Source organism: Eleutherodactylus coqui, chromosome 2 (assembly GCF_035609145.1).
Source record: "Eleutherodactylus coqui strain aEleCoq1 chromosome 2, aEleCoq1.hap1, whole genome shotgun sequence".
Lineage (NCBI taxonomy): Eukaryota > Metazoa > Chordata > Amphibia > Anura > Eleutherodactylidae > Eleutherodactylus > Eleutherodactylus coqui.
This window is the reverse complement of record NC_089838.1, coordinates 223941070-223956338: the sequence shown is the minus strand read 5'-3', so window position 1 is coordinate 223956338 and position 15269 is coordinate 223941070. Positions and strand designations below refer to the sequence as shown.

Genomic DNA, 15269 nt, shown 5'->3' with positions numbered 1-15269 from the left:
TGAAGGGAAGGGGAGCCTGTCATGCCATACGGGCACCTTAAAATTTAAATTAGTTTAAAGTCCGTTTTTTTTTTTTGGTAATACTTACCTGGCTCCCAGTTTCCTAGCCGTCAGCCATTGAAAAGAACACTCAATCCAAGCATCTGACTTTTCTCCGCAGTCAGCATGCGTGCGCACCCATACTGTGTGCACGAAGTGACTGTACAGGTAAGTCCGGAGAGACAGAGCAGTTTTCCAGCGTTGAGCGTCAGGGAATGGGTATGTATGGAGAGAGGGGGAGGGGGGGAACAAAAACACACAAATCCAGGCTCCACATACCTTGTCCCATGAGCCCATAAAGTTAGTTTATGATTCTCATCCAAAATGATAGATTTCTTTTAAGGCCTCCACACAGGCGACGAAGTCGTGCTGCTACAAATCACATGTATGAGAACCCCATGCTTTCCTATGGGTTCCTTCACACATGTGATGTTTTGTAGCATGCAACAACCAGACACAAAAACCTTGCGGGTCCGGCGATATGCCCACGACTCGTGAGGTTTTGTAGCCCATGTTTCCCTATGGAGCCTTCCTCTCTGTTGTATCGCATGAAAACACGATTTTCGTGCGTTACGATGTAACTTTGACAGTAGGAAATCCTACTGTGAAAGCCAAATCTAAGCCCTAGCTGCAAGAAAAAAACAAAGAAATAGATACATCACCTTAGAAGCAATCTCCACCGTAGCTTCTCCCTGGGTCCCAGCACTGCTTCTCCTCTTTATCTTCTGGACGGGAATTGAAAAATCCCCTGCTGCTGGAAGCGCTGGCTGTGATTGGCTGACGCTTAGCCAATCACAGCCAGTGCTCGATGAATGGCTGTGATTGAAGCAATCACAGCCATTCATTGAGCACTGCCTGTGATTGGCTAAGCGTGACCTAATCACAGCCAGCGTTTCCAGCAGCTGGGGAGTTTTCAATCCCCGGCCAGAAGATGAAGATGATCAGTGCCGGGACCCGTGGAGAAGCTGCAGCGGCGCCCCGGACAGCACGGGAGAGGTGATGTATACTTTTTTTTTTCTTCAGCTACAGCTTATTTTCGGGGTAGGGCTTATATTTCAAGCCCTCCCACCCCCCAACCCCCCCAAAAACCGTAGCGCTACAAAATCGCGGTATTGCCGCGATAAGACGCAGTGATATCGCACGGTGCAGCGATGCGATATCGCTGTGATTTTCTTGCGCCGATGCCATGTCGCTGGTGTGAAGGAGACCTAAAGGTTTACTCAAAAGGCACATGCCCTTTTTTTCTGGGATTTCACAAAACTAAACTTGACTAGACCACAAAATGTGAAGGTAGCTAAATACAGTTTTGAATATATCCCGTGACTGTGCTAAAATGGGTTGTGCAAGGTATGGCATCCTTTGAGACATTCCTGTAACTGCTATTGTGGGTACGCGCCCCTGTATTTACCTGTTGTAATAGCTCAGAAATGCAGGGGAGGATGATTATATTCTTAGTGACCTACCACCAATGTTAGTTTCACACGGGCTAGTGCGTTATCAGGCCGCGAAACTTGCACTCACAAACATGCGATGTCCCTGCAGATGAGAGGTGCTTTTGCGGTGAAACCACCTCACATCACTTCAGGAACGTAGCAATCTTCCGCCTCGGCGGATCGCGGAATGTTTCCCACGGTTTTCAATGGATAAACCTCACATTGCAGCCGCATGCACCTTGCACAAAATGCAATACTGTGCCCGTTCCATTGAAAACAATGGGCGATGCGAGACTTTCCGCGGGTAAGCCCAAAGATAGGGAAAATAATTTGACATGTCCTAACTGATGCGGGGAAAAGATTAATCCCTCATGTGTATTCAAAAGAATGGGTGTTCATATTCGTGCGAGATTTGGGCGTCTTTTAGCACGCAAATCTCACGCAATTTTCTCGGCTGTGAGAAAACGGCCTACCAATCAAAGCGTGCAATTTATTCATTAATAGCTGGAGTGGTTATACGCATTATGATTTTTAGTAAAATATCAGAAATACACAGGCATCTTACAATCCAATCTGATAAGTAGGAAACGGGGATTTATCATTCATAGTGAACAGAAATATCAAGTTTAAAATTGGACAAGAATTGTCCAATTGCTGCGCGATAAACCCTAGTCCTCCTTTATTCAACTTTTTGGAACATATAACATTTTGGTTGCTTTTTGTTCTTAAATGCTAACATGTTGTTATTTCTAACTATGTTCACTGTGCAGTATAAATATGTTAAATTCTGAAGTTAGATTTTTTGGCAACTTTTCCACACTTCAAAAATACATTTTTGTTTGTTTATTGCTGCATTCGAAGACCCTTAACGCTTTTCATTTTTTGTCAACTGTGCTGTGAAAGGTTTTGGTTTTTTTTGGCAGGATGACTTGTACTTCATAGCACCATTTGCTGATCCATGCTACATTTTGATCACTTTCTATTTTTTTTTTTTTTTTTGGAGAGCTAGGCAAAATTAACTATTTGACTTTTTTTTTTTTCATGGCATGTTCCTTACGGGTTAAATAATGTACATTTATTTAACATTTTTCTCTGGATAATTACAGAGGCAGAGATACCCCATGTGATTAAAAAAAAATGTTTACATAGTGAATGGGGAAAATTGGAGTTTGGCTATTTTAATTATTTTTCTCCTTTTTCTTCACTTTACCAATCTTCTAATACACTGCATTCTAAAGCTTATGAAGCTCAGGCAGGGGCTGAACCTCATAAGCCATCCTAACTGGTAGACCCAAAGGCTATATTCCAGCTTTCAAGTGTCATAGCAACCCATCGGGACCTCGCAATCATATCACAGGGGTCTGATGGGTGAGAGATGGAGCCCCCTTACTCTGTCAGCCTTTTACATGCTGAGGTCGCTCTAACCATGGTGTATAAAGGGCTAAACACCAGGGATCCAAAGTTGCTTTGGTCCCCGGTGTTAGACCCGCGCCAAGCTTTAGTGCAACACTGCCAGAAAAGGACGCTGCAGAACACCCCTTAACATCCGCTGTCAAAAGATGTATAGGTGGGGGGGGGGGGGGGGGGGGGGGCATTAAGGGGTTTAAAAAAACCTGAATTTCTTTGTTTGATTCCATTTTTTATAGATCCATATTGTATTCTTTTGTCTTTACAAGTTTCTGCTTATGCCCATTTAAAAATGGATTCACTAAACAAATACTAAAAACTGAACAAAATTGAATCTTTTCCAATCAGTTTCATCATGTAATGATTAGAGCATATAATAAGAGTGTGTGTGTGGGGGGGGGGGATAGAATGAGAATTTGTGCGCTTTTACATGGAACTATCGTAAAAAAAAGCACTGGATTGTTCAAATTTGAACAATAATCGTAAAGACAGCCAATGATTGGACAATAATTCATTTGCTCATCGTTAGATTCATGAAAGCATAAAAATCATTGTTTGCTCATTCTCCAATCTTTTAGTTTAAACACTGATGTTTAGTCATTCTCATTCAGCCATACAGTGAACTGAATGATCCCGTAAAAAAACAAACGATTTATGTGTGTGTTTAAAGTGAACGCCAGAGCGAACAAGCAAGCTGGCATGGTTCGCTCGGGAGAACGATTTCTCACTGCGCCTGAAAGCACTCTAAGACTACTACTGCATACTAATACACAGTGTGCATCGGGCAGTGGGAGAAGCTGGTGAGAGGGTTTGTCCAGGCCTGACGGGTCGCTCTAAAAAGATCCTGCCAGCTCGGACACATCTGTTTAGGTAAAGGCTTGCATTCTGCATGCTATAACTGCTCTGGAGCATCTATTCTTCCTAAAAACATATGGATACATTAACAAGCAGCTGTTGCTAGATGGGGATGTGTCCTATACAGTGACACTGTCCAATCAGTGCTGAACGTGCAGGGACACACCTCTTTGGTAAGAACAACCCCCCAGTTGACAATTTATTCATAAATATCTAATAGGAATAACACAGGAATGGCACGTGATGGACCTAAATCTTGATTTTATTAGAAATACATTAAAATAAACATGTCAGGAGGGCTGATCGGTCCCCTATAGGTGAAACACTCAAAGCTAAGGGTAGTGGTTCTCATATGCATGACTGCTTGCTTCTGTTTACATGGATGGCACCAAATGCGACACCTTATTGGTCTACATGGATGATCCGCAGTGCATCCGCATGGGGGAAAAGAAAAAAAAAAGGGAACTCGCATCCACGATTGCCAGCACGCATTTAAAAATAATTTCCGCACTACCACGGAATCCACGCGTGCCGTGGACATGAGGCCTTAAGGCCCGTTTTCAAAAACTCTACTGGGGAATTCTGATTTAACAACATGGAGACAGTGATCAGGACCTTCCTCCGTTAGCCAGAGAAGAGCAGCTACACTCATCATCTCTAAAGGACCCGGCCTATATATGCATAATATGCATGTAGTCCATTGATATTACCTGTGGTGGTGCTCCTTGAGAATGGAACACTTGCTGCTAGGACCCCCACAAATTATAGCCAATTGTCAGGGATCATTGAAGTGGAACATCCTCTGATCATCTTATTTGCAAGTAATCAGTAACAATGTTACATTTGACAAGGAAGAGGGTAGAAGTTAGGCTTCTCTATTGTGTTCTAACAGAAGCAATTTAAAGAACTGCTTTCATGGGATCTGCATAGCAATGTCACATGAAAAACTCTTGATCATCACGAGGTAAGAGAGCAAAGCCTCCCTGTTATAGTCCCAAAGTTACTTTGTGATACCTTCTAAAAGCCTATTGAAGTCAGCTTATGAAAAAAAAATTAACCCACAAGGATCATAAAAATTTAGTAAAATTTATGAAATGTCATTTGCAAGCAAACTATGTTAGAAGCTGAAAATAAAAAAGTACAAAATAGTGAAAAAAATAGTGTTCATTAATGTCATACATACCACAATCCACTCAGCAATGTTCTCATAAAGCTCTGGGTTGAAGATCGCCTTTTTCAGCCTTGCTAATGGACCATCGGCGTCAACTAATCGACATCGCATGAACACGTCACAGTACCCTTTAAACTCATTGCAAGGTGACCCAGGCTGCAGAGTGATTGTCTTCCCTCTGAAGTGGGATTTCCATTCCTCAGACCCAGTACTGGCACATGTGTGAGGCTTCACTGTGAGCAGAAATATTGTAGTCACATTCACATAACCATTTACTAACGCAAATCTGAATTATTTAACAGTTCAGCACATTATAACAGAGGCATAACCCCTTCAATCACTGTAGCATGCAACTTTTTAATATACTGTGGGGACATTAGCAAAAGCTTATATGCCAGAACTACGATGTAAAAAAAAAAAAAAGGTCGCAAAAATTTTTTTTTTTTTTAAAGTCTTACTTGTACAAAAATGTGCAATTTTTAGTTTTTTTGCACCAGATTTGCTACTGAAAAGTGGCCAAGGACCCCACAAACCAATAGGCTTGTGAACAATTTACGCCAGTTTCTAGGTAAGCACACAGAGGTGCCAATGTGTACCCAATATACACAGAGGCAGGCGCCCCTTCATTTATTAGGCACATTGTGCGCTGGGGAAAATTATACTAAAGACCAGTGTTGGAAACGCTGGTCTTCGTATCGTTTCCCGACGTGTTTCACGTCTTCCATCATTTTCGAGATTACCGTTTGACATCATTGAATCAAATTTTTCTTTACATGCTTAGCGATAATTTTTCGAAGTGATTTCCCATTCATGCAGTTGAATGTACATGCCTGATATGGGGTCCTGGGGTGCTTTGCTTAAAAGATTGCTGCATATTTTGCACATGCTGTAACATATATATTGTGCTATTGTATATAATAAATGGGAGAATTACAGCTTAGGACTTCAAAGCTGGGCAATAAAGAATAATAAAAGACAAAAGTCCTAACATGCAATTGTGCCATTATATGTACTAGATGGCATAATATATATATTAAAGCACGTGCAAAATATGAAGCAATCTTTTAAGCAAAGCACCCTTAGACCCCATATCAGACAAACATTGGAAGGTGAATAATTTAATGATAAAGGAGGCAAAAAGGGGATGAAAAACCCCACTCATTTTGCCATCTACAAGTGGGCGAGCTCCCACAAGGGTCGCCATTATATTGCATGTTCCACATTACTATTGGCTTCTCAGTATTGGCCTTTTATTTGGAACATGTACATTCATTTGCAGGTTGGCGCTGTAGAAGTCATCTTGGGGGTATTTGGAGGTGTTTAGGTCATATATGAGTATCTAATGTTTTGTACACCATTTTAATTGTTTTTAGCGTATGTGTGTCTATTTATATATGTACAATTAACTTTTACAATGTATCTTTACAATTACATTTGTAAGATATTTCAGTCTGATTATGGTACATCAGAGGTGTTCATACACATTGCCTGTTCTTGGTCTCCTTAGGCTGCCTGTCCACGGGCGTTTTTGCATTGCGTTCCCTGCGGCAATAATCTGGCCGCGGGGAAGGCAGTGAATGCTTTCCATAGCGTTACTATACAAAAGCGCAGCCCCCCTTGTCCACGAGTAGAGAATAATAGCGATTCTCTGCTCGCGGGCGGCAAATCGCAGCATGCTTCGAATTGCCGCGATTCTCCATGGTGAGCCTGTCAGATAGGCTCATTGCGGAGATCTGTCAGCTGGCTTCTGCTCCCGTGGTGGAAATACAAAGTATGTATTAAAGTTGTGCTTGTTTTTTGTGTCTCTTGTTTCTTTGCACTTAGATGAGTGAGGCCTCATGTCCACGGGGAAAAAATCAGGCCCGCCGCGGAGTCTTCATGCAGAATTCTGCAGCGGGTCCCTCCTTTCCTGCGGACATGAGGCTAAAAAGTAAGCATTACTTACCTATCCGGACGCTGCGGACCTGCCCTCCGTCGCAGCCGGATCTTCTTTCTTTGGGTCTGGCAGATGTGCTTGGCATGTCGGCAGCGTGCCTAACGCATGCACCGTGCACTCCATTTTTTTAAATTTTTTTCTAACTCATGCGCTCCTGCATCGGAGAGTGAAATTCAGCTGCGGGTGTGCCGCGGATCCGGACGGCTTCCATAGGTTTCAATAGAAGCCTGCGGGAGCCGTCCCCGTGGGAGACCCGCACTAAAATGGAGCATGCTGCAGGTGTTTTCCCGCACACGCAATCCGCGCCTCAAGGGAAAATGACATCCGCAGGTATTTAATTATCTGCGGGTGTCCAATGCATCCCTATGGGGCGTGGATCACGCGTGCAGGTGACCCGCTGCGGATCTGTCTCCGTGGACATGAGGCCTGAGATTCTCCCATTGACAAGAACAGTGCAGCCTTCTGTTGTGTTCTAGTCAATGGGAGAAGAAGCCAGCATACATGGTTATGACAGTTATAAGAAGGAGCTTCTGGTACGACTACTTCCTGTTTTTTAGTATCCTTCTAGCCCAGTTCAGTGATTTTCAGTTCTATAAAACTATTTTCACAGTAATGCATGGTGATTTGCTAGACTAACATCTAACAATCTGAGGCATCATAAAATGCAAAGGCAACTCACGTCTTTCCATACAGCAGACATGACACAACTCCTTATCGTCTTTCCCATCAGAACTGGCACAAGTACATTCCTCCAATCCATACTTCTCGCAGATCGATCCTGCGCATTGCTGGGTGACAAGCAGAATATGGCCACAGGTTAAATGTGATGCTACAGTTCTGTCTCCACTATGTCCCTTTTTTTGGTCTAGGGTTATAACAATGGTCTTGTAGTGCTGGTCTTGTTGGGGTACCTTATTAAATGCATTCTGGGTTATGTTTAACTCACATACTTCATGCATCAAGTAAATTAACAGTTTCATGTCTGCTTTATATATCTAAAAAGGTAAAAGTGTGTGGATTAGCATGTATCCAATGTAGGGCTAATGTATTTACAGCAGGCAAGGTGTTGGGGACATGTCTGACAAGTTTTTTGACAGTTTGCAATGCTAACCAGCAGACTTCTATGCAATTTTTGTATTCGCAAAGTCACTCAACTTTACGTAGATTGTACTTGAATATGAATTATAAATTGGCGCTCTCAGGTGACCACGGCTTTTTAAGTGAAAATCCAGGATGTTTATTATAAAAATGTTATGGAAAGTTAAAAGACACGAGTTTGAAATGAGTCATCAGAACACTTACCCCCTTGATGCAAACTTGGGTTTCACGGTTACACTCAGTCAAGTTTTCTCGAGGCTCAGACTGAGGACATTGAGCAGAAACACCATTGCAGGTTCCCATTTTTGCACAGTCTGATTCTTCACGACATTTCTGATTACTGTCTTTGAACACACAACCTGGTGTGCAGCAAGGACCCTGGCTGGGACTAAAACACAATGTAACTATTAGAGTACGATCCAGAACTACTTAGCCAAAGTCATTTCTTGTTCGTAAGTACAGGGTGAAATAAAAATGTAGCATTGATCTAAAAAATGAGCCAATCACCACCCATATCAAGTCTCTTATTGAGTCATTGTGATTTGGCCAAAACCCAATAACCGGTCTTTAATGTCATCCCTGCCACAGGCTTTACACTGCAGCTCTGCTTGCTCAAGTCAGTTGATATGTATAGAGCGTAAAAAAAGAAAGGTTATTAATTCCCATTACCGGATGACTATAATATGACTGACAATATATATCTAGATAGTACTTGAATAGCTGTCTTTGTGACAAACCACAGTACAAGAGATTTCTTTTGTAACCAAGACTGCTATGATAATGAGCGGAAAAAAATGGCATGTTCAGTTTAATTCTATATTTGACACCCTGTAAAACACATGCAATAAAACTGAGTCAAAACACTGCTGGCGACCCTGCGTATCTGTCAGAAGCAGTCTTTCTTCTGCATGCGAATGTGCCGCTGGCGCACCAGCGCAGTGCAGAGGACGCCGCGCTGTCATCTAGGTGATGACGCGGATCCGCTACACATCTGCAATGCTCATTGCAGAAGTGCCACGGGAGCGATGGCTTTGTTGACTTCAATGGAAGCAGTTCGTGCTGAGATTTTATTTCGACACGGAGTGGCCGCAAATAAAATCCACTGGTGTGCGTGAAGAGAGGAATCTCCACACACATCAATGGGCATATTGACACGCGCAGAATCCTCAATTTGCCCCTTGTGTATGAGGCCTTAGAGTAGAATCTGTGCAATAAAACATCACAGACTGCTATATAAGGCCGCCCGCAGACGGCCGGGTCGGATCCCGCTGCAAGACCCGACCCGAGCCCCTGCAGAAAGCAGCGCGTCACTCACCGGCTCCCGCGGCCCTGGATTTTTCATGTGCCGGCTGCCGGGCAGCCAACTCATGCGCAGACCGGAGCCGGCGGCCAGGGAGTGATATTTCTGAGCCCCACTCAGAAATAGAGCATGCCACGATTTGTTTTCTGCCCGGGATTTCATGCAGACAAATCGCAGCCGTCTGCATAGGATTGCGTGTTGTAATGAAATCCTATGCAGGCGTGTGCGGGCGGAAATTCTGCGGGGAATCCCGCCGCAGAATTTCCGCCCGTGTGCAGAAGGCCTAACTCTGCTAGCACCAAGTATTGCTTCTTAATATATAGGAATCAGCCAACTTTAAGGATAACCAGAGGATTACAATTTGACAATTGTGAAGTTTATGTGAGAACACAAAAGAATTAAATCAACAAAACGTTTAACCCTCTTTTCAAAATGCAAGTAGCATTTTAGAAGATGAATTTTCTCCTCTGGGTGCAAACGAAGTGTTAAAAAAAACACAAAGTAATATCTATGATTCATAATAAATGTTATGCTTGGAGCAATGCAAAAATTTTGATTAAAATAAAAATTCATTTCAAAACACAAAGCAATCAGAATGTGTATAATGAATGAAAATTGTTATGCCTAACAGTTCCTATCAGATTATGGAAATAGGAACACTTAATCATACTGACAGCTCAATGTCAATCTGTGGCTATTGTCTTTACAAAGACTCTGTCCAAACTTTAGGAGACTCACTAGGCACATACAGACCTGCAACGTTGGTTAGGTTTTAATTTACACTTCTTGTCTTCTGGATTGTTAGCATGATAGCAGCAGTCTTCTTTACACTGGTCAATGTAGCCGCAATCACACTCCTCTCCTTGCTCAACTAGCCCGTTGCCACAGATGGGCTGACCAGACTCTGGAACAAACACACTATACGTCAATATGAACGAAGACATTCTACAAACTAACAAGCTTTTAATACATCCGGTCAATAAATTGGTTCATCTCCACAGCCCATCTAGTGTCAATGTATAAACAGACACACACCTCCATGCAGTGCTGTCCCTACATATTTAACTTGAGAATTGCATTGAGGACATTAGATCAATTCCTAACTCCCAGCCCCTCCTAGTACCCAAGGGACACAAATGGAGCTGCAAGTAGATGGGATAAGTGAATTATCAGAGCCAATCAGAAAGTGATAATGTATTCTAGGGATATGCCATTACCTTCTGCTTCCCCTCTTACTATAAAGCACAAGTGAGTAAACTACTTAAAAAAGTGTACCTAAACTTTCATGCGACTTTTCAGAATAAGCAGTAGTATGTACATGAGGGGTATAACGATTTCTTACCATTATATGACTTCTATACTGCATGTTTTTAAGCAGTTTTCCCTTCTTTATGCTCCATTCTACCTCTGTTTTTTCCCAGAGCTGGTGGGTGGAGACTAGCTGCTATGTCATCTCCAATCCACTGCACATCGAGAGGAGACACTGCTCCTCTATCACCATCTCTCATGTACAGAGCAAGAGCACTATGAAAGACATTCTAGAGATGTACTGAGCAGTGCAGATGCAATTTCAGTAGATGTGAGACAGCAAAACACTTTAAGGCCTCGTTCACATTTTTTGCTGTAATTTCCATTGTTTGGCTCCATCACAGATCCTTAATGATAAAGGGGTCTGTCGGGTTTTCGTCATACTGCTTGGAAGCCTTTGACACAGATGTGAACAAAGCCTTAGCTGCAACACCATCTCTGAATGTGTCTCTCTGCTTCTCTTTCCCCCGTCCTCTCCATAGACTTGTACTGATGTCAGGAAACCAATAGTCTGTATCATCACTATTGAACCCTAGTATAAACTGCACTTAGTCATAAGGCATATATCTCTATTGAGAATGAGCATTTGCAATAGGTGGAAATTTTTAATATATACATACCTACAAAACAAAAATTTCTTTTCTTCTCCAAGACCTGACTAATATTACGAACACTGCAAATGGAGAACTTGTTGTTGTTAAGCTTGTCCCCAGACGTAGCTCTGGCATACATGATAAAGTTACCATTCTCCTTAAATCCCACATTCTTAGACTCTCCTGGTGTGCATTCAGAGCCAGAATCATGCTGTAGTGAACAGACAACACATGAGTATCTTAATAAAAGGGTTCTTAGTTTTTCTACTATTTTCATATCAGGTGAAAAAAAGATGTTTTGTTTTGGTTTTTTCCCCCAGAGAAAAATAAAAGAACATCTTCCAAAAAGCACTCTGGAGAAATGTAAAGACGCTTAGGTAAAACAAGGAAGCAAGCAGACTTTCAAAGAAATAAAAGCTTTATAGTCCTATTTTCCCAAACTTCAGGCAGGTGTACAGGATGTACAGCTCCATCATCAATGAACTGCTATGTATGACTAAAGGGAAATTGTAACAAGGTACAAGCTGCCCAAACCGCAGGCAGCATGAACCCAGGACAGGTACGCACAACGCCCTCATGTAGTGTTATTCTAAGAGGCCGCGGCATTTCAGAACACACTTTAAAGTCTGACTCGGAGCGGAGAGCTCAAGTCAAAGAGGCGTCTCTACCCACCCGGCTGACAGCTCTTTAGTGCCAAAACATGCAGGTATTCAGGTGCTGTTTGTAAAAATGCTACCTTCAGTTTGTGCAATTTAAGCCTCAGACTTATGCATTGTACCCGTGTTTAACTGTCTGTACATTTAATGCACTTACAGCAACCACAGGGCTTTATGGTTCTGTAGGTTTGGTTGAGAAGAACAGCAGGGGGTCTGGGTACTGCATCCAGAAAACAGGCAATTTAACACAAGTATAATACATCAGTCTAAAGGAGGCCGTAAACTCATAGCGGATCTGCATGGCGCACATTAAGTACAGAGATTAAAAAAGGAGAAAAACAAAAACACGTCTTTACAGAACTAGTTCTAAACAATATATACAGTATATCTATTATATTAAGGAACCACCATGCCTAAGCCGAACCCGCCAACAGGTCTTTGCCAATTCAGTTCAAGAGCCTTATTGCGGACTTACTGGTGAACCAAAGTTATGTCCCACTTCATGTGCAAAAGTGATATGAGAGACTTTGGGAGGAACATGGGAACCATAATTCTGTACAGTGATGATTCCAGTGTTCAAGGACTTCTTCTTTCCGTCTGAGTAAAGTTTACTCTTTTCACATATTCCACCAGAGCTTCCTGAAAGTAGAATAATCAATATTTCATTCTGAAGAAATAGGCTCCAATCATTAAAGTAACTTCAGAAAATCAACATACGCCTTTTGTAAGTGGACTGAATTCACTCAGAACCACAGGTTAGACAGTGCTGAAAAAGGCTTAAGCCTGGGTTCATATAGGGCGGAATTGCAGTAGAACTTCTGCACGGAAATTCCACCTGTGAACGTAACCCTTTGCAATCCAATTTTGGATTCAGGGTTTCCTAGGGGGCCTCTCTCTTTCTGCCATTATACAATGGCACCATCTGCTGGCTAGAGCCAGTACTGCACTATGGGATATGCTGGAGAGGCGCCCCCGACAACAGAGAGGCCAGTAATATATAGTAAGAATACCCTGCCAGACGTCTTCAGACATCAGAGCTGTACAGGCTTCAATCAGAATGTCTTTAGACGTCAGACAGTGGATTGGAAAGGGTTAAGGGCTCCTGCACACTGCCGTGATTCGTGGCTCGATCTTGCCCTCACAATCATGTGGAACCCCTGGATATGAGGCAGTTTCATGTGAAAACAGTCTCTCATCCCTTCGGGGGTTCCCTTCATCCTATTGCTTCCAAAGGGGTGGCAGCAGCGCCGGCCACCTTGAAAACAATAGAAAAACATTGCGATCTCCCACTGCTGCTGCTGTGAAAGGGGATTCCCTTAACCCCAACGCAGCTGTCATAGTGTTCAGTGATGAAGAAATCCCCTGAAGCTGCTGTCACAGCATAGGAAACAATCGCAAATGAGGATGAAACCATTGAAATTCATTGGTTTTATAATCCTGCATTTTCACTCCCTCTCGCAACGCAAGAAAATAGCTGGATTTTCTCACCAGTATGAAGGAGCCCTAAGCCGGAGGGCTGCGGGCCCTCTCCTCTCTATGGGGAGAGCTGGCTGCAGCGGAATAGGCAGCTTTCAAAACCCGCGGGACTTCGGCTGCGTTAATCTCGCAGTTTTTTCTGTGCGGTTCCGCGGGATTTCCACCCCATGTGAACGCAGCCTTAAAAAGGGATTGTGCCCTGTGCATAACCCCTATTCGGGCATATGATCATCATAAAGAAGGGTCCTCCACTTGGAAAGCCCCGCTGAGCAAAGGAGAGCCACTCTGTAAGACAAGCTCATGTTTGGGCGAATTCTGTGGCAACCTGTAATGCTGCATTTGCCCAGCAGTGGTCACTGCAGGGAGATAAAATTCTGACTGGCCATAACTTTCCCATGCAAAAATCAGTTGTTAGTCCGGTGTGTTAGGAGTAGGACCTAGCATGATGAGCTATTCCCCTTGGCTGTCATTATGAATAGGTTTGTGCCTGAAGGACCACTGAAATCAAGTGAGGGACAATTCACATAGTACAGTTAAACCATTTTAGGCCGCTATTACAGCAACACTTAGGTAAAATGCTGTGATGTCACAACAATGCCATGGAAGTTGCCGCAATAAAGCTTGGTTTAACTGCACTGTGGGAATAGGACCTTATACTCTAATTTTTACATTAGGTAGAATACGTTTATCACCGATTCCATGTGCAGTTGTTAGATTTTAAAGGGGTGTGGTTTTTTAAAAACTCATTTCCTGGTTCCTGCGCCGTCACCCGCTGAAACCTGTGTGCCATGTGAAAATATGACTCTTACATACAAGTCAATAGAAGAGTGCGTTCATGGCAATCTGAAAGGAGATTTTCACGTGCCACGCGGACTTCACAAGGTGACAGCGCAAGTACCAGGGAGCAAGAGACTATTACAAAAACCCAGCTCCCTGTCACATCTAACAGCACCATAACTTAGTTTAAGTTGCTGTAGGCAACGATGGGTTCTCTAGTTTTAAATAAGCGCTTACACTCTACTTATACTATATTAAAAAGTGATCAGAGACTTACAATTAAGCCAGTCACCTAGAAGCTAATGGCTTAATAAAAAAAAAGAAAAAAGGTAGATAATTGTAATATATTCCGTTAAGTTCCCATATAGGTGCAAAATTCTCACGTGCAGCAGATAATAGTACCCATTAATTTCAATGGATTTATTCACATTTTCTTTGTTAGCGCACACATTTCACGCTTGCGGAAACAAATGGTCCCTGCAGAAGTCTATGTGGGGTGTGCAAATGCGTGCGCAATGCAGTTGAGCAACACCCTGTGCAATTCCATGGGAAAAAACATATCTGGAGCTAGATAGGTCAAACAGGCATTTAAATCAGGGTGCCTTCGTCTGCGGTACGCAAATAAAGATACCCTGCAGGCACAAAAAATACAGTAAGATACGCTGATGCAACCGCGAATAAATACTTTGCGATGAGGTGTGCGCAATTGCACATACGCCCTTGTGAAGGAGCCCTTAAAGTGGGTGTAAAGTTAACGCATTTGAAAGCCCCGCCCACGTGTTTTTTCCAGCCATATGTAGACACTATAGGGAACCATATCCTAAAAGCGTTGCTGCCTGCAGACAACCTTTCCAAGGTTCTTATCACAGACAGTGTCTGACCTCTCGCTTTGCATTGGCTCATAAACAGCAGCTCTTGCTTTGGATAACCCAGCTAATAGATGTATTACACTAAGGCCCAATGCACACGGCGTATTTGCACTGTAGGATGCGGAGCTTCTGGATCCCCAGCACATACTGCCATAGGACACGCTAAGCAAAATGGTTTTCCATGTCCAAGAGTGGAAATCAACTGCGTTTTTCCGCTCGCGGGGGAAGGGGGAAAGAAAAAAATCACAGCATGTGCTACTATAGAGCAAGTCTCACACAGACAGCTTCCATTGCAGTCAATAGAAGCCATTCGTCCCTCGGTGAGTCGCTGCAGATCCGCGTCATCGCAGT

General features: G+C 43.0%; 1 protein-coding gene across 1 annotated transcript in view; it reads right to left on the bottom strand.

Annotated features, from left to right (window-relative positions):
- Positions 1-15269, bottom strand: part of ADAM10 (ADAM metallopeptidase domain 10) — a 174482-nt gene that overhangs the window by 5074 nt on the left and 154139 nt on the right. Inside the window, exons 9-14 of the mRNA XM_066592537.1 lie at positions 12272-12435; positions 11168-11351; positions 9993-10143; positions 8144-8327; positions 7521-7629; positions 4918-5138 (exon numbers count right to left, since the gene is read on the bottom strand). Of these exons, the coding sequence (XP_066448634.1) occupies positions 4918-5138; positions 7521-7629; positions 8144-8327; positions 9993-10143; positions 11168-11351; positions 12272-12435 (1013 nt within the window). The remainder of the gene's footprint in view (positions 1-4917; positions 5139-7520; positions 7630-8143; positions 8328-9992; positions 10144-11167; positions 11352-12271; positions 12436-15269) is intronic.